We start from the raw sequence: 19,125 nt of genomic DNA on the forward strand, positions 1-19,125 counted from the left end.
GAGCTTCTGGTGAAACCCCAGATGCTAGGATTCAAGGATATCACAGCTCATCAACAGTAAAGGAGGCTGAGCCTGGAGAGGGCAAGGTCACTGCTCCAAGTCACAGAGGGACCTTGAGGTAGAACAAGGAAGGACCAGGTTCTCCTAACCCCAGGGTTTCAGGAGGCAGGAGGCAGTGGCTGCTCTTGAAGATTATGGGAAAGTGTCATCCTGGGGACCCCGGGCCGCACCTCCACCCGACAGGGCCCAGTACCTTGGCCCCGAGGCGCAGCTGGTCAATGGTGTTCTCGGCCTCAGCATACTTGGTGAGGAGCTTGTGGTAGTCCTCCTGCGGGAGAGGGAGGCAATGCGGTCACACACCAGGCCCCTCCCTGTGTGAACCCTCGCAGAGAAACCACCCCTCAGGGGTGCCTCTGGGCTCCTCTGAGTGGAAGAGCTCAGTGGTGGTAGTTCCACAGACCCCTTCAGGCTCACCTGCAATACAGACCCCCCACAGCCAAGTTCTGGAGGGATGGAGGCAGCAGGACAAATCATCCATCATCCCTTCTGCATCCCTGACAATGGTCAGGGGCGAGGCCCCTGGGCTGGTTTACCTTGATGCGTAACCCCCATCACGGAGGATCCTAGCTACTTGCTTATTTGTCTGAATTCCCCGCCCACATCTCTCTTCTCCACTGCTTTATTCCCAGGAGTTAAGTAGTACGTGCTTAATAAGTATATTTCAATGGCTGATTGAATTGTATAAGGGTCCCTTGGTAGGAAAATCAAAGACTTCAAAAATCACAGCTGCATTTACTCAGAGTCACTACTTGCCATAAACAAAACTGAAGAGGTTCTTAAAACAACTCATCACAAGGGGAAAGGCAAAAACAAGTGTCACTGGTCGCTTTGAAGGAGGCTGGGGAACTGGCTCATTGTTCTGAAAACTGGTGATTAGTAAGACAGAATCAAGCCTTTCTCCTGTCTTTCCCACGTGAACGAGAGACCTTGGTAACCAAATAGGTGATGGGGGAAAGTTTTACTTTATAGAAGATTTCCAGCAAATAAATGGGGAAGGAATGCTAGCGTTAGGATACCATACTTTGTCACTCCCAATGCAAGCCCGGATCGGGGCAATGACAATCAGTGGCCATTAACACCACAAATGGAAGGCCAGCAGGCAGCCCATGCCTTCTGAGGGCAATATCTCTGATGGGGTCTTGTTAAAAAATCCCTACCTGCGTGGAGCTCAAGATCTGGAGGGGAAATAAACAGCCAATTACAACCCCCAAACAGCTCTAGCTCTAACCAGGCAAAACACAGGACAAAGAGAGGACAACGGAACATATGAACAGATACCAGAGGGTGCGCCAGCAACCCCCAGAGTGCGGGAGACTCTACAGGACAGACTGGTTTCCTTAATAAATAAATTACAAGGAAGAAAAAAAAGACAAAAAAAAAAAAAAAAAAAGACCGGGTTGGGGAGTGGTGGAGAGAGACTTGAAAGGCACACAGACCACATACAATATCTGAGCCGTGTTTTGGATCCTGATTCGAACAAACTGAAATAAACAAGCCATTTATGAGACAAAAGGGGAGATGTGAACAGTGACTGGACGTTGGATAATTTTCAGGATTGGCGTTAAGTTTTAGGCATGCTGATGGTATGGTTACTTTTAAGAGAGATTCCTAATCTTTAGACATACACACTAACCTATTTGGGAATAAAATGATTTAATGCCTGAAGTTTGTTCCAAAATACCCAAGCAGAGTGAGTGGGGAAAGAAGTAAGGCCATAGATGAGAAAGGCCGCTGGGGCTGGGTGATGGGTCCGTGGGTGGAAGTTGGGTGTCAGGTACAGGGGGGTTCATTATACTATTTTCTCTCTCTATGTGTTTTTAATTTTTTGTAGCAGAAGTTAAAAACAAACAAACACGGCCAAGCCTTGTAGCATGAGTGCAATGGCTGCTCTTCTTGAGCAAAGAAAGGGCTTGGGACTCTCTTCATCCGTGGAGGCACAACCCTCCCTTCACCAGCAGGGGGCTCCTGGCCCAGCCCCGAGGCCCCCCACCCCAACCAGCCTCCAGTCCAGACCAACAGGAGCCTTGATGTAGAAATGAACCTGGCTTACCTGGAGCTGATGGACCAGCTTCGTGGCTTGTTCAGGTGTCTGAAATTCTTGGGGTACCCTGGTGATGGGGTGGGTAGGAGGTGGATCCTTCCCAGGGCAGACTTCTCCGCTGCTCAGCAGCACCTCCCGCACAATCTCGGCAGGTGACTTGAAAATCAGCGGCCTGGCAGGACTCTCGGGCAGCCTGCTGTGGCTCCTGGCCTTCGGGGGGCGGTAGCTCTCATCTTTGGGGAACTTCACCCGGGGTCCTACCTTGGAGAAATCAGGGAGTGGGTAGTTCAGCCGCCCCCGGCCATACTTAGGGGCACCAGAAGATGAGTGACCAGCCAGAGTGGCGCCTGGCCTGGGCGGTGGCCTGTCCTGCCGAGCTGGCCCAGGTGAGGGATTCAGGGGGCTGATGGAGCCGGTGAATCGGGAAGGGAGCGGCTTAGGTGATATCCGTGTCCGTTTCCAGGACTGGTCCCTGGGCTGAGGGCAGGAGAGGCTGGTAGCTTCTCTCCTCCATCTGTCTGCAGGACACTGGAGGCTCTGGGCTGGAGGTGCTGAGGACTCCTGGAATTCCGTGGGGGTTACCAGAGCAACGCTTCCTCCAGTTCTGTCGTTTGGGTTTAGGAGGTGGTGGCTGGGGCTCTGTGGTAAAGATTCTGCCAGGGCAGGGGGCTGGGGGACATCGGTCTCTCCTTCCCAGGTAGAATCGAGACTGTCACTGGGGTGGTTGAGGCTAACAGTTCCACTGCTCCAGGACCTCGCAGAGCTGAAGTCAACAGTTGGGTTGACCTCAGAATGTTCTGGAAGTTTGTCTCCACTGGCTTGATTGCCAGAAGCCACCCCGCCTGTGGGCTGACACCACCCCAGAGCCATGGGGCTGGTGTTCCCATTGCCCCCCGAGCTGAGATCGGTCTCATACCCCAGCCTCGGGGAGCTCTCTCCAGCTTCCTGGACCTCAGCACCTCCCAGGGTCTCATCTGGCTCCTCTTCAGTCATGCCAGGTTGAGGGTCCTGCTGGGGGAGCCAGCCGAGAGGCAAGTTGGAACTTTCAGGACTGTCCACATCCTCTGCTTCAGACTCTGGAAAGACAGGTCATTGCTTAGTCTATACCAGGGCTGGACTCAATTTGTCACACTACCTAGGTCATTTCACCCCTCTGGACCTTCATTTCCTCCCTCTGGACCTTCATTTCCTCATATGGTGATGGCAAGAAGCCCGGTGACCACCCCCCCAAATATGGCCAAACACTTATCTAACACCTCCGCTAGTTGTCTCAAAGGTCCTCCAAACTCAAACCTGCTTGTCCCCTTAGTGTTTTGGGAAATGGAAACATCATCCCATCCTGTTGCACAAGCCAGAAACCTGGGAGGCACTTTGCCCACCTCTCCCCCTAACCCCCACAGTCCAATCTGTCACCTGGTCCTGTCATGATTACCTCCTATGGTGCTCTCAAACTCACCTACTGCTCTAAAGTCCAGGACCACCAGTTTTGCCCAAGCTGACATCCTTTCTTGCCTGGACCACTAGAGCAGTCACTTAAAAATCTCAATCCTCATTCTTGTCGTCCACCTGAAAACTCATCAATATTTTCCTGTTGTTCCCAGGAGAGAGCTGAACCTTTAATACGGTCCTAAGGCCCCTGTCTTCACCCCTCATTAGCTTTTCTGATCCATCTTTTTCCATGGTCCCCCTCAGCCTCCCCCTGCTCTAGCCATCCACATCCTCTCCCACCACAGGGCCTCTGGACGTGCAGATCCCTCTGCTAGGCTCCCCTCTCCCTCCCTTTCCCTAGTTAACTCCTAAATGTCCTTCAGGCATTTGCTCAACATTGACCTCATCAAAGGAGTCTTCTCTGATCTCCCTAACTTGGGTCAAATTCTCCCTTCTATAAGCTTTCATATGACTGAATACCTCGACTTTAAACTACTTACTACAGCTGCAGCTTTCCATTTATTTATGTGATTGTTTCATTAATACTTTCTTCCCTTGCTACACTGTAAGCTCTGTGAGAGCAAAGATACTGTCAGTTTATGTTTACTGCTGTATTTACAGAGGAGGTGCTTAATATTTGTTGCCTGAATGGAAAGAAGGAAGGAAGGGAAGGAGGACAATAAGGTATGCAAAGCTCCCAGAAAATGGGTAGTTGTAATGATTACGTAGTAGAAGCTCAACAAACATCCATTCATCCAACCCACTCACCCATCCATCACCCACTCACCAATTGATCCAATTATCCATCTTTTCAATCATCCATCCATCCACCATTCACCCATCCATCCATTCACCTATCCACCACCCACTCACCTAATCACCCACATCATCTATGCATCCATCCATCTGCATATCTATCCACCCACTCATCCATCCATCCATCCATCCATCTATCCATCCATCCATCCATCCAGCATTCATCCATCCATCTATGCATCATCCATGCAGTAAATGTTTATTGAGCACCTACTCTGTCTTATTGAGCACCTACCCTGTATCAGACTCTGGCATAGATCCAGAGTTTCATGAGATACAGTCAGGGCACCACCAGGCACAGACTCTTCTCTGGCCAGATGCACCTTTGTCATAACCCTTACATCACTCTTTGCACCCCCATGCTCTTCCCCTTACCCTCGGCACCTCCACAACTTTCAACTCCTTAAAATCTCCTTCAGTATATCTCTCTTGTTTACAGAAGCATACTTGAAGCCCAGAGAGGTTAAGTAGCTTGCCAAAGATTATGCAGTGGTTCAGAGCAGTCCTGGATTTAGAACCAAGGTCCCAGCCATGCAGGCAAATTAGTCTCTGCTGATGGAGGCTATGCAGTGGGATGAAGAGAGCTGGCTTTGGAACCAGGCAGCCCTGGGTTCAATCCTAGATCTTCTGATCCCTCACTGGGTGTCTTGGGCGAGTACTGGCCTCTCAGGCAATCCTTACTCTACCTGGAGGCTAGTCTGTCCTAAGTGGCAGAAGGTGTTGAGGAAGGAAGGAAGGAGGACGTGGCTCTCGTCCTGCCCAGCCCTATGCCTGGCACACAGTAAGGGCCCAGGATGTGGCAGCAGCTGTTACATCACAGCAGGGGGTTACCATGTGACCTCAGGAAGAGATGCCTCTACCTTTTCATCCCAGTGCATCCCAGTCACCATTCCCTTAGGGAGAGCTCAGAAAACGGCTCCTGAGTGGGTAGCTGTGGGCAAACCCCACTTTAAGCCAACCTGGCCAAGGAACTTTAGGTCACTGCACAATCCACTACCAGCCTGATGGCTTCTCTGCCACCCATGGGGGACTGCCTGATTCACAGAATCGTAACACAGGGACGTTTCACTCATATGCCAACACAACAGGCACTATGTAATCAGATTCAGTGGTATTATCACGACCATTTCAAAGGTGGGGAAACCAATATTTGGAGAGAAGAAGGAACTTGGAATTTAGGAATTAGCTAGGAATTTAGCATCAGTTGGTCTTGATGCAAAGAGAACAGTTATTTTAGAAACCAAGGGATGCCATCATTCTCGTGGCTAACTGGGATTTTTAAAAAATCTAAAAAATGGGCATAACCCCCAGACCAAGCAATTTAAATTACTGAGGTTATTATCAAATCGAGTGTGCAAAGATGTACTAATGACATATCTCTGCATTATTTATAAAAGCAAAAATCTAGAAACTACCTAAATGCCTAGCAGTAAGAGGATATCCACACCATGGAATTCCTACACAAGCATTGGAAACGACCTGTGGAAGAATATTTGATAAGCTGGGATGGTGTTCATGTCTATTAAATTACAAAAAAAGCAAGTTACAATATAGTTTGCAGAATACTCTTCCATGTTCATGGTACATTTATATATATGCACATGAAAAAGAGCTGTATAATAAGTAATACGTATCTGGATGGTAAGTAATTTTTAGTTTTTTCTCTTTTGGCTTGTATTTCCTGATTTTTCTGCAATGAACAATATTGTTTATATAATTTAAATCTTTAAATTTTTTTTAAATTATAGGCTTCATAGATTTTAATTTTAAAAATTTCTGAAACTCCCTCTCACTTGCTGCCTCCTGCCGGAAGGTGGGATGTTTTGGGAACACCACTGTGGGGTTGTGGGGGAGTAGGTCTTACCCTCTTCTGCAGACCCTCCTGATTCGGGATCCCGGCACCCACCAGGCTGTGAGTCCGGGCCCCACTCCAGTGGCTGCAGGCACTGCTGGGCCCGGCGGAAGTCCTCCAGGAGCTCAGGGCTGCTGGCCTTGGGGAAGGGCCCCTTTTCCCCCAAGCTGCGTGTACTCCCATCGGCATCCTTTCCCTCTTCGGCCCAGGCCCAGCGCCGCCGCTGCAGTGGCCCCTTCCCCGGGCCCGGCTCGGCCCAGCAGACCTCCATCCTGGAGCTGGCCATGCGGCCCGGCCTGTGTTTCACCTGGGCCCCTTCATCTTCAGGAGGTGGAGCTGCCCCTACAGGCACCAGAGTCCCGACCGGCTCCGCTCAGCACCAGCCATTCTTCTTGTGGCCTGTCGGGGACACAATCAAGGGACAGCATTAATCCTTGAGCCCCCTCCTTTCTTCGAAGCAGAAAGTACCAGCAGGAACTCTGCAATCAGACAGCCCTAGTTCTGCTCCTGGCTCCACCCCTGTGAAGCTATGCGACCTTGGCCAAGTCACCCTGCCTTGGATTTCTTCATTAGAAAAACTAGGGGGAAACTCAACTCTCCCTCAAGAGTTTTGTGAAATCACCTGAGATAAAGAGTAAGGAGCCCAGAGGCTGGCACACGGCAGGTGTCCCATGTGTGCTGGGGCTCGTTACCGTGAGCCGGGCTCCGCGCACGGGTGCTGGGGCACAGGCCCTGCTCACACGAGAACTGAGGGCCCAGGAGGAAGCAGACAGACAACCAGCAACTACAGATCAAAGTGGGGGTGAGGGGAAGCACGGGGAGGGCACCCGGGGGTCCAGCGCAGGCCCAGGAGGTCAGGATACGTCCCATTCAGAGGCTGCTTCCTCTGGGAAGCTTCCCTTACACCCCTTCAGTAACAGTTCAGATTGTGCGGGACGGGGGATGGTGAAAAGAGATTCCAGTATCCAAAGTAATTGAAAAGCAGGTACTTGAATAAACACATGTACACACGTTCCTAGCAGCACTATTCACGGTCGCCAAGGGGGACATAACCCAGATGTCCATCAATGGCTGAATGGACAAACAAGTTGTGGTCCATGAATACAACGGAATATCATCCAGACACAAAAAGGAATGGAGCACTGACAACACATGCTGCAAGGACCAGCCTCAGAAACATGACGCTAAGTGAAAGAAGCCAGACTCAGAAGGCCACACACTGTATGATTCTACCTAGATGCAATACCCAAAATAGGTAAATCCATAGCGAGAGAAAGCAGACCAGTGCTTGAGCCGGGGGAGGGGGGAGTGGGGAGTGATTGCTGAATGGGCACAGGTGTCCTTCTGGGATGATGAAAATGTTTTGGAACTAGATAGAGGTGGTGCTTGCATAACTTTATAAACACACTAAATGCCACTGAATTGTTCACTTGGATGACTGAATAAAGAAGATGGGGTATATATGTACAATGGAATACTGCTCAGCCATAAAAAGGAATGAAATAATGTCACTGGCAGCAACATGGATGGACCTAGAGGTTATTATACTAAGCAAGTCAAACAGAGAAAGACAAACATCATATGTATCACCTATATATGGAATTTAAAGAATGACACAAATGAACTTATTTACAAAACAGAAAGAGACTCACACATATAAAAAACAAACTTACGGTTACTGGGTGGGGAGGGGGAAGGAAGGGATAAATTGAGTCTGGGCTTGGCAGATACACTGTGCTATGTACAGAACAGATAAACAACAAGGTCCTACTGTATAGCACACGGAACTATATTCAATGGCTTGCAGTAACCTGTAATGAAAAAGAATATGTATGTGTGTATATATATATATATACACATATATATATAACTGAATCACTATGCTGTACACCAGAAACTAACATGAAACAACATGGTAAATCAACTATACTCCAATTTTAAAAAATAAGGCAAAAAATGGTTGCTTTTAAGTTATGTGAATTTCACCTCAATTTAAAAAAAAGAACATTCCAGGCAAGGGGACTATCAAATACAAAGGCCTGGAGCCAAGAGGGGGGACATGGAAGTGGCTTCAGGATGGCTGTGGCGGTATTGGGGTGGGGGCTGAGGCTCTGACAGCAGAGTGTGGGCATGGAGAGGCGGTGGCCAGATCCAGGGTCGGGGGGCCTCTCAGGTCCTGTTGGGGGGTTTGAAGTACATCTCTGGCACGGGAGAGCAGGTCAAGGTATGGTTAGCAGTTTCTCTCTGGCTGCTTGGGGAGAGCGAATCAGAAGGGAGAGCTTGCTGCAGAGGGAACTAGTTGTGGCAGTGGGAGGATGGCTGGAGAAGGGCTCCTCCCTGCCTGCCTGTTAGCCTCTCCTCCTTTCCCTCTTCTCCTTCCCTTCCATCTCCTCTCCCCCTCCTCTTATTCACCCTCTTGCTATGACCAACACCCCCCAAACACTTCCTCTGAGCCCAGGAAGCACAAAGCTTACAGAGCAGCAGGATGGTCCCACCCAAGATGCTCACACAAGGACCCACACTCCAGGTGAGAACACTGAGGCCCAGAGAGCGGAGGGCCTTGCCTGAAGCCCCAGCTGGGTCAGCACCAGGCTGGGGTGAGAGGTCACCTTACAGCCCAGGTCCCGGCTCTTCTCTCCATGCTGTAGAGACAGTAACTCCAGGCCTCCCGGGACAGATGTGGCTGTGTTTGTCCCTGCAGCCTCGTGAGCAACTGGGTGGTCAGAGCCTCGGTTTGCACAGTTGAGAAAAGTCAGCAGGCTACTATTTCTGGATAGAAAGTTCCCCAGGGATTGGCTGCTGCCTTCTCAAGGGCTGGGGTAGGAACAGGGACTAACATTCCCCTCCTTCTGGCCACAATCCTTGCTCCTTAGGGTCTCCAAGGCCTCAGCCTCTTCCCTCCACTCAGCTTTCCTCCCTCCTCCCAGAACTTCCCCCCACCCCCGATCACCCTGTAAGCCTCCCCACGATCCCCCCACACATGCTGGGCCCTCTCTGTGCCGGCCCAGGCTACCTGCTCTCCATCTGTCCTCTCTGCGAACAGGTAAGTAGGTCATAGGAAAACTATTTTTTCAAATCCAAAAACTAAAGCTCAGCGTGAAATAGTGACTTGGCCAAGATCACCCAGCTGGTTAGTGACGGTAAGATTGGAAACTGTCGATTTTGGCCTAGGGAGTGGTCTCCAGTTTTTTTTTTTAATCACACAACTCATCACTAAAGACATATTTGCTCATATACCTAATATATGTATTTCTTATATACATGCATTCTCACACAAATACATTACATGTTTTTGAGAAATATATATATATATCCAAAATTGAATTTTTAGAAAGATACAATAGAAAATAAGTATTTTAAAAAAGAAGCTCTAATTCTTGCTTCCCACAACTTCTCAGGGGGGGCCTGTAGCCCTCTTGAAAATTCCTGCCAGTTTGAATGCTCCTAAGAATCCTTTAAGAATTCAACACAAAGAGAGCTGGACTCAATGGCCCTGGGGTAGGGCCCAGGAATCTGCATTTCAAACCAGTGCCCTAGGCAAGCAAGCCCCACCCTTTGACCTTGACTGGGCCTTCTGGATCTTGCTACCATGGCAGGTGTGCGAGGCGCGTGTGCGAGGCGCCATAAGCCGTTGCTTTTCTCTTTCTGAAACCTCCGCCAAGGAAGGGGCTGGGGGAGGCGTGTGGTTTTTTGACTTTTTAAAGGGCTTTTTTCTAGCCACGCCACAGAGCAGCCTGCCCAATCACAGAGACCTCAGGGTGCACAAAGAGGAACATCCTGTCTCCTGGGATGACTCAGTTGTTATAGAAATCTCACTGTGACAAGGGGAAGCCACTCATCAGAGGCAACTGTGGTCACTGGCTGGAGTTTTGCACATGCTCCCCAGGGCCTCCAACCTATGAGACTTTCCTGAGCAAAACCTCTGCCTTCCACGCAAGCCACAGAGCCCAGGACCAGCTGTCAGCCAGTCAACAAACACACACGAGTGCCAAGCGCGTGCTGACCTCATGCTGGGATGAGGACACCTGCTCATGGGGCTGCTGTGAAAGAGAAGCAGTCAGGGTGTCCAGAGACCAGCTTCTGGGCCTGGTGCTGCTGCTCCACTGTGAACCGCTGGGTTTAAGTTTTTCCCTCTGTAAGATGGAGAAAACGCCACCCGCCCTTGCTGCCACAGGGGAGAAGCGCCCTGCTAGGGTGGGCTGGGAGGTAAGAGATGAGACTATGTGAACTTTGAGGTTCCTGGTTGATTCTCTCGCTTCTAAGGGCCACAGCCTCAGATCTGTTAACCCCCTCCTCCTCCCTGAGGTCCCACTGCAGAGTAACAAAGCTATATACTGAGCACCTACTGGGTGCAAATTAACTTTAAAAAAAACCCTATACCTCCTACTATGTGCCAAGTGTGACACAGACATGAGGAACAACAGACAGGAGTAAAAGTGTTCCAAAATTTCAAATGAGGGTACAGAGGGTTACTGAAGACAGAAATATTAAGTTGGGCCTGAGAGACAAAGAGGATTTGGGGGAGGAGAATGAGGGAGGGCATTCCAGGCAGAGGGAACAGCATAGGAAAAGGCACAGAGGTCTGAAAGTATGAACAGACCTTGGAGAGAGCTCGGACAGGGGTCCTTGAATGGCGGCCAAAGGCAGGGTGGTTCTAGTCAGCCTTCTTGAGGGCACAGGGCTGCTCCCGAGGGTGAAGGTCCAGCTGTATGAGCTGGAGGCTGAGCCCAGGAGAGCCCCCTGAGCACTGAGTCCCCTCAAGGGCTGGGCTGTCCTTGTGGGGCTCATTTCTCTGGGGCTCAGGGGCCCTGCCAGCCGTGGAGAGATTTGCCCCACAAGGAAGCACCACCCACTCCCCCCTCCTTTTGTATGCCTCTTCCCTCCATCCACACCACCCCTGCCTCTGGCTCTCTCATGGGTCTACGAGACCCTTGTAGTCTGTCTCTCCACTTCCTAAGTGGGTCGGCCACCCTCACAGGGCTTCCCTGCCCCCCTCAGTCCAAAACCGAAGACCCTTCCCTTTAAGGCTCAATCCCTGGGTTCTCCTCTGCCACCTTCAGCCACACAGCCCACTTCTGCCTCCTCGTGCCCTCTGAAGCCTCTCACTATCCAGCCAGGGCTCTCCAAGGTGCCCCCACTGCTCCTCCCCGGACCCTGACATCTCCCAGGTATGGAAACTGAGTCGCAGAGAGGCGGCTTGCTCTCACAAGACCTCACAATCAGGAAGTGTGAAACCCGGGGCCTGTGACTGTGAAACCAAGTCCATCAGACTTGGTGGGGCGGTGAGAGGAAGGGGAAGAAAGACTCGCCCTACCGAGTGGCAGGGCCCCTCCAAAAAGGCTGGGCTTTGCAGCTCAGAGCCCCAGACTCAGCTGCCTTCCCTGATCAGCGAGCGGGCAGGGCACAGACCTGCAGTTCTCAAGGGCTTCCCACCAGCCAGCCGTGTAGAAACCAGTCCCTCGGGGAAGCATCAGCCACTTCCCCCTCCGGATGTTCCCCTTGCCCCCAGCTCTCTCCCGCAGCAGAGGCCAAGGAGAAGGAAAAGGTGGAAAGGTGCCCCTCACTGCTGTGGACTCTTATCCCACCAGCCTGAAGGGCTGGGCCAGGTCTTCTGCACCATCCCTGGCTCCTCTCCTGCTCCTTCTCTTCAGGAAAATGGGCCACTCTTTAGTGGGGATCCCCCTGCTGCCTCCTGGCTGCTCCTCACCTGCACATCATGTCTGGGGCCCCTTAGCAGCCCGTGGGACTAACTCTCCACGTGCAGATGAGGACACCTCAGGCACAGAGTGGGACCAGCGCTTGCCCAAGTTCACAGAGATCAGAATCAGAGCTCAGATTGGGATCCGGCATCCCAAGGCTTGAGGAAATCCCCCTAAAATTCACCCTGGCCCCGGGGCCGGGTTCCCCTAAGCCAGAGAGAAGTAATGCAGCTGCCACAGCTGCAACTTCCTGGCTGGGCTGGTCCAGCCGCCCAGACCGTCCCAGAGAGCCTGTGACTGGCCCGTCCAGCGGGAAGGCGGCTCCCCCCAGCCCGCCCTCCTCCGCTCCCTTACCTCTCTCTGGATCCACCACCATCCCGCTGACCCAGGCTCAGGGGACCTGCCTGTGAAGTCTTTGTTCCAAACCTGGGGAGCCCCTGCCTCCTCGGAGCCCTGGCCCGCCTCCAGGCCGCTCTGCCAGCGCCAGCGCTGCTCACAGACAAGCATCGCTCCGCTCCCCACCTCTCCCCGCCCCTGCTGCGGCTGGGCTGCGGCCGCCTCGCCTCGGCAGGAAGCGCCCAGCCTGATTTCCTACAAGTGTTTGTCAGAAGGAGGGGGTTTGTCTGCGTGCAGAGTGAGAGTGAGCAGAAGGAGCTTAACCCCTTGCTGGCCCTCTGTGGGTCTGCGCCGCTCAGGAAAGGACTTCTGGAAACCTCCAGTGTCAGAGCTTGGAGCCATCTCAGCAACTGTGGACAATAAAGCCCAAAGTAGGTGAGAGGCTTGGCCAAGTTCACACAGCATGCTGAGCCTGGAAGGAAGCCTCCAGCAGCCTCAGGCCTCTGAGAGCTTTCTCCTAGCGCCTTCCCTCCAGGGCATAACCTTGTTCTAGTCTCCCTCTCTCACTAGGGCACAGTGCCCAACTGTACAGTGGGAGCTCAGATTGGATGCTTGCTTGGCACACTGCCGGCTCTGACTCTCTGCCCTGTCTGCCAATATGCGACCCAACACCTCAGGGAGGCTGCATCGATTCCTGCCATCCCACACACTGTCCTCACCCCAAGCTGGGACTGTAATTACAGTGGGATTTTCCAGGCAGCACAGAGGTGGGGAATTGGCTGATCATGTGAATTTCCCCTGTTATTCCAAGGGCTCATCAGATGGCAAGCTGCCTTTTCCCAAGCCCCTCTCATTCCATTCATTCATCTGACAGAGACTTACTGAGCTCCTATAGTGTGCTGGGTGCTTTTCCAGATGCTGAGAATATGGCAGGACACAAGACAGGCCAAGCTCTGGCTCCAAGACACAGACAACAAATAAACATGGAGAGAGATGTGACCAAGGCGGAGATGAGGTAGGTGGTGATCCATATCCCAGGTTGCTCTCTGTTATCCTGATACCCAGGACTCACCCAGACCTACAGACTTGGTCTTTGGGCATCAGCGATTTAAGCAGGTTACTGGGAGAGAATCTGTAGGTCAGAAAGTGACGGGATGGAGATGAGGGCTTGAGGGTGGCCAGAAAGGTCTCTGTGAGAAGGTGACATTCAAACAAGGGACTAGAAGGAAGAGATGGGATGGGCAGGAGCAAACCACAAGAAGAGCTCGCTGTAGGGTATTCTGGAAGGGCAAGTACAAAGGGCAAGATAAGACCCAGTTGGGCTTTCTCTGAGGCCAGCGAGGCTGTGTGCCCAGAGCAGAGGGAGCCAAGAGAGAGAAGCAGGAGCCAGGACAGAGGGGTGGCCCCACCTAGGATCCAGGGAATCTAATTCAGGAAACCAAAGAAAAAGGAAAAGAATCTGTCCTCTGCATTGTCCAAAAAGCCCCCCAGGTAATTCTGATGAGCAGCCAGGTTTGGGAACCACCCGTGTAGGAGAAAAAAATGCATCTTACAGTCAGTGCAGACCTTGGTTCAAATCCCAGCCCAACCTCTTACTAGCTCTGTGACCTGTGAAGCTTCACGTCTCCAAGCCTCAGTTTCTTCATTTATAAAACAGGGTTAAGAAGAATAACCACCCCACAGGGCTGCTGCCAAGATCCCCTTGCAAAGTGCAGAGCCAGGGGCCTGGAGCATGAAAGAATGAATGAATGAATCCTCCCAAGGTCAGTTTGTGAGTATCTGGCAGAGCTAGAACCAAATGCCCTCATCCCAGTAATCACCCCACCCTCTTCCCGCCTTTTACCCACATCTGGCTGGCGGGGCTCTACCCACAGCCCCAGCCAAACGTGGAGCAGAGCCAAACCCTAATGAGGCCCCTCCCTGCCAGCTCTGGTGACCATGTGGTCCATTGTGTGAGGGGCGGGCTGCCCTGACACCCCGTCACTCACTCACCCTCCCTCCCTGGTCATTAACCCAGGCAGCACTGCCATCAACGCCAGGTGGCTGCTACAGCCAGGCACGCCCCATGACCCCTGGATAACCCAGACCCCGAGGGAAACAGCCTCCTATGCACCCTATTCCATTTCATTGACACCCCAGTCTTACTAACCCTCCTCCCTGCCTTTGCTTGTGTGGTGCCCGCTCCCGGCAGGACCAAATCCCACGTCTATCCAAAACCAAGCTCATTATATTGCCACTCTCAAAGCCACCTTCCTCAGCTTGGCCCACCTCTCACCCATGTGCACAAGCCAGAACCGACCATCATCCTCTCCCTGACACCCCATAACCAATCCATCATTAATGCCAATTGATTTTATTTCCTAAATCTCATTAGAATCTGTCTCTGCTTCCCCACATGGCCTCCCATAACAGCCTCTCCTGGAAAGCTCTTGGGTCCCTCCAATCCATTCCTCACACTGCTCCAAGGGTTCTTTCCAAAACAGAAGTATCCAAACACGGCCCTTCTGTGCTTAAAACACTCTGTTAGCTAGCTGCCCGATGCTCTGGGAAAGATGAAACTCCATAGCCTGGCTGCCGCTCCAGCCTTTCCCCTCTCAGCAAGCTCAGGCAACACAGGGCTCTTTGCTGTCCTGGGACAAATGTGCGGTGCTCCCCCTCGTCACCCAACCCCCACTCCTTCTCCCTGGTGACTTCCAGACAGCCTGCAAATCCCAGCTCCTCGTGCCTTCGTGGGGGCCTCACCATTTGGAATTGGATGTTAGATCTGTCTGCCTGACAATTGGGAGCTCAGTGAAGTGCTCATGTTATGTCCCAGTGGCCAACACAGGCCCTGACACAGAGAATAAGCACAGGCAACCCATGCTGGACCATCTGCTGAATCTAGCCAGTCACCCCAGCCTGGCTTGCGGCCCTTACAACAACCCAGCAAGACTGGCCTAACATCCCCATTTTACAGATGGGTAAACAGAGGTCCCAAGAGCCCCAGCAACTTGCCCACAGTCACAAAGCTGCTAAGCGCAGCTAGAGATTCAGACACATGAAGACCCAGCTCTTAGCCACCATGCCTGGTGCTCACGCCGTGTACCCTGCAGAGATCATTAATAACCCGGGCATGATAAAACCAAGAGTGGAGCTTACTACCAGCTAACTACAATCCACTAAGCCAAGGTTCTAACTCTATAATGAGGCTCTGGTTCCTCACAGGGCCTTCTGGTTTTCTAAGGTGCTTTCTCATCCTTCATAGCACCAGATGCTTAAGAATAGCCTTGGGAAGTGGGCGGGACAGGGGTAGGATTCCATTGCACAGGCCAGGACACTGAGGCCCAGAGATGGGGAAGAGATTAGTTCCTGGACACCCAACAGAAACAAAAGAGCAAACAAAAACCTTTGACCACTATGGCCAGGGCTTGCTTCCATCAGAAGCTTGCCCACATGGGGCTGCGTCTGCACAAGCCTGCCAGTCCTTACCACGGGAGCCTGGGTCATGACACGCTAACATTTCTCACCCACTCTCCCACTGCCCGCCCTCCCCTCTCCCTCCCTCCATAGTCATTTTGGAGCCCCACCTAAGTGCCTGGCACATTAACCAGACTGCAAGATGAGTCTGTCTTCAAGTCTTCCGGTGCCACCCAGTACATGGCCCTGGACCAGGATGGGCATCGCTCGCTGATGTGATGAGCCCTGGAGAGTTACTACTTTAGATGATGTCTTGAGGCCCAGGGGGCACCGTGGGGCCACCAAGCTTCTTGGACATCCTGGGGGAAACCAGGGGCTGGTGCCTTGAGGATTCATGGGGGCTGAAGGCTCTTATTTCATCCTCGGCCCCTCCCTGAGTGCCCCACATCTCCTTTCCCTGGGGAAGAAAAATCCACCCTGAGGTCACACACTCCTTTCCGCTCAGGGGCTGACTTTACCCCGTTGTTAAAATCCGCAGGGGTGTGGGGGTGAGGAGGCAGGAGGGGACCCAGAAGAACCGATGGAAGCCTGGCTTGGGAAGTGGAGACCCAAGTTCCAGCCTGAGTGACATCAATCAGGCAAGTGCTTTTCCCTCTCTTAGCTTCGGAGCCTCAGGGCTTAATGAGATTATCTCTGAGGTTATCAGAAATGACCTTCTAGTACTAAATCTCCTGGGTTCTTTGATTCCACTTGCCCACACAGGCAGCAACACCGTGCCGATGGGAGGCTGCAGGGAGCAGGCATTTAGGGCACAAGGGCTTTGTTAATAGAAAGACCTCAGGTTCTCTCTTGAAAGCTGTGTGGCCTTGGGCAAGTCTCTTAACTTCTCTGAACCCCAGATTTCTTATCGGTAAAATAGGGGTAATACTGACTTTACAGGATCCTTGGTTACTGAGACTATATACCTCAAGTCCTGGCCAGTGCCCAGCTGGCACAGAGTTCATGAGCACATGACTTTGGCCATATCCATGAAATGTTCATATGGCCTGCTCCTTGCAAAACTGAGTGTAATTTTCCTGGCTCTGGAACTTCCCTAATATCAGCCACAGCTCAAGCTTTGAGTCCTTTACACAAGTGGAGAGAAAGGCTGCTCTCTCCCTGTGACCCTTTTCCCTGAGGTCCCCAGATCAACGCTGGGGGTCACTGACCCAGCTAGAAACTGTGTCCCTACCCTGACTCATTAAGGAGGGGAGGAAACAGGCCTTCCTTAGCCAACTGAAACATGGGTTATGAGGAGGGTGTGGCCATAGTGAGGAACACACACACCCACACCCTCAAATTTATGTTCCTTGGAAAGAATCAAACAACAGCAACAAAATGTGCATATGCTGGGGATGCATGGCTAACAGCAAAACTTTATTGCACACATATTCTGTAAAGGCCTTTCCATGGATTAGGATCTCATTATTTAATCTTCATGCCAATCTAAGGAGGTGGGGATTATTATGCCCATTTCACAGGAGAGCATGCTGGGTTTGAATCAAGCCGTCTGAATCCAGACACTACAATCTTAGTCACTTTGCGACTGAACCTTAACAGTAGGTGAAAAGGTTGGAAACAACCTCAGTGTCCAACAACAGGGGATCATTAACATAAATTATGATACTTCCACTCAAAGGAATATAATGCAGCTATTAACAGTTGAATTGTAGAAGAATATGAAGTGATGGGAAAGAACTGTGATATGTTACATGAACAAGTCAGTTATAAACTAATATATATCTAGTTTGAGTCCATTACAGAAAAATACAGTAAAATACAGAGGAAGGGAAGGGAAGGAGGGAGGGAGGAAGGGAGGGAAAAAGAGAGGTACTCCAAAATGTTCACAATTATTCCTATTAGGTTAACAAACTAAGGCAAGTTTACTCTTTTTCCTTATGTGTACTTTCTAAAAATAACAGTTGCTTTAAAAATAAGAGTAAAATGGGGTGGGGGGTATAGCTCAAGTGGTAGAGCGCATGCTTAGTATGCACTGGGTCCAGGGTTCAATCCCCAGTGCCTCCTCTAAAAAAATAAATAAATAAACCTAATTACCTCCCACCCACTCCCCCAAAATAAGAGTAAAACAAACATTAAAAAACAAAGCCAAACAAACAAAAGCCACCACCGTACACTGTATAGGGCTCCATTCTGGTGAGAGCGCGGACACGGCCCTCCTCAGTTTCTCCAACTATGAAAGCTGGGAAGAGTGGTTGGGCCCTTTGAGGGTCTTTGCAGCTCTGACATTCTGTGACATTCAGGACCCCCATCCCACACTTTCTCTCTTCCTCTTTTTAGACTCTGACACCATGTGCTTTTTCACAAGGAACATACAGCCATTACACAACATGTAGGATTATGTGCAGATCACAAAAAGGAAAGCAAGCAATCCCAGCCTTAGCCACTCACAACGTCTTGGGACACAGCATGTGTTGTCTGATTGGAGCCTCATAATCAGGCATTTAACAGATAAGGGAAGGCCCAGAGAGGTTACACAACTTGCCCAAAGTCACCCAGCACATCAGGGGCAGAGTTGGATATGCACCCACAAGTAAAACATTACCCTCTAAATGAATCCTTGACTTTGGGGGAGCTGAATGCCCCGCTGGACCTCGAGGTCCCTCCCAGTCCTTGATCCTTGGCTGCAGTCTCAAGACTCCAAGAAGATTCATAGCTGGGCATCCAAATCTGGCTTTGATCACTGGTCCCTCCCCTATAGATTAGGCCCAGCTCGGGGTGCAGGGTAATGGGAATGCTAGCAAGGATCTTGGGGGCTGGCACAAGACTACCCCTCGGAGAGGGGATCTCTCTCTGCAGCTGAGCTGGAGTTCAGCTGACACTTGGGAAGGATGATCAGAGCCAAGATGGGATGGAAGGCTGGAATGGAGGAGGGACTGAGAAATTTAAAATGTGAAGGTTTGGGGGCAGAGATGCCTGGGTCTAAATCTGGTAGTTCTGAACTTAGATATGTTTCCAAACCTCCCTGATATCCTCATCTACAGACTGAGGGTAACCCAGTCCTCAGGGACATGGCTGTAAGGTAATAAGACAATTTGCTGGGCTTAGCTCACAGGAGGTGCTCAGAAAACCAGGGGTGCTGTTAGCTTCCTCCTGGTCCCCTGGTCAACTAGTGCCTCTTCCCAGAGCCCCCACCCCAACTCACTCTCCAATCTCTTCAGCACATGCTGCTGGATAAATCTTCTTAGAGCATCATTCTGGCCAAGCCTTTCCCTGCTTAAAGACCATCAATGGCTGCTGTCCCTTTCAGGTTAAAAGCCAGACATTTTGGCCTGGAATTCAGGCTCAGAATGACCTGTTCCCAAGTCAGAGGGCAGCTACATTGCATCACTCACATCACAGACTAGGAGCCTCATCTTATAAAAGCTTCCTTCCAAAATCCCACACTTTACGGGAGCTGTAGTGGGGCATAAGTCTTCTGGCCTGGCTTTCCTGGGGTT

The 19,125-nt window shown here is 51.2% G+C and overlaps 1 protein-coding gene across 6 annotated transcripts in view; it reads right to left on the reverse strand.

Annotated features, from left to right (window-relative positions):
• AKNA (AT-hook transcription factor) overlaps positions 1-19,125 on the reverse strand; it is a 53,111-nt gene that overhangs the window by 31,132 nt on the left and 2,854 nt on the right. For 2 of the 6 annotated variants that reach the window (XM_014560372.2, XM_006186029.3), the window contains exons 1-4: positions 12,251-12,406; positions 6,210-6,596; positions 2,111-3,177; positions 254-328 (exon numbers count right to left, since the gene is read on the reverse strand). In XM_014560372.2, coding sequence (XP_014415858.1) covers positions 254-328; positions 2,111-3,177; positions 6,210-6,483 — 1,416 coding nt within the window. In that variant the 5' untranslated portion in view covers positions 6,484-6,596; positions 12,251-12,406. Of the gene's footprint in view, positions 1-253; positions 329-2,110; positions 3,178-6,209; positions 6,597-11,904; positions 11,928-12,250; positions 12,407-19,125 lie in introns of those variants that run through there. The other 4 variants (XM_032478267.1, XM_032478268.1, XM_014560371.2 and 1 more) reach the window with 3 other exon arrangements.

Source organism: Camelus ferus, chromosome 4 (genome assembly GCF_009834535.1).
Source record: "Camelus ferus isolate YT-003-E chromosome 4, BCGSAC_Cfer_1.0, whole genome shotgun sequence".
Taxonomy (NCBI): Eukaryota; Metazoa; Chordata; class Mammalia; order Artiodactyla; family Camelidae; genus Camelus; species Camelus ferus.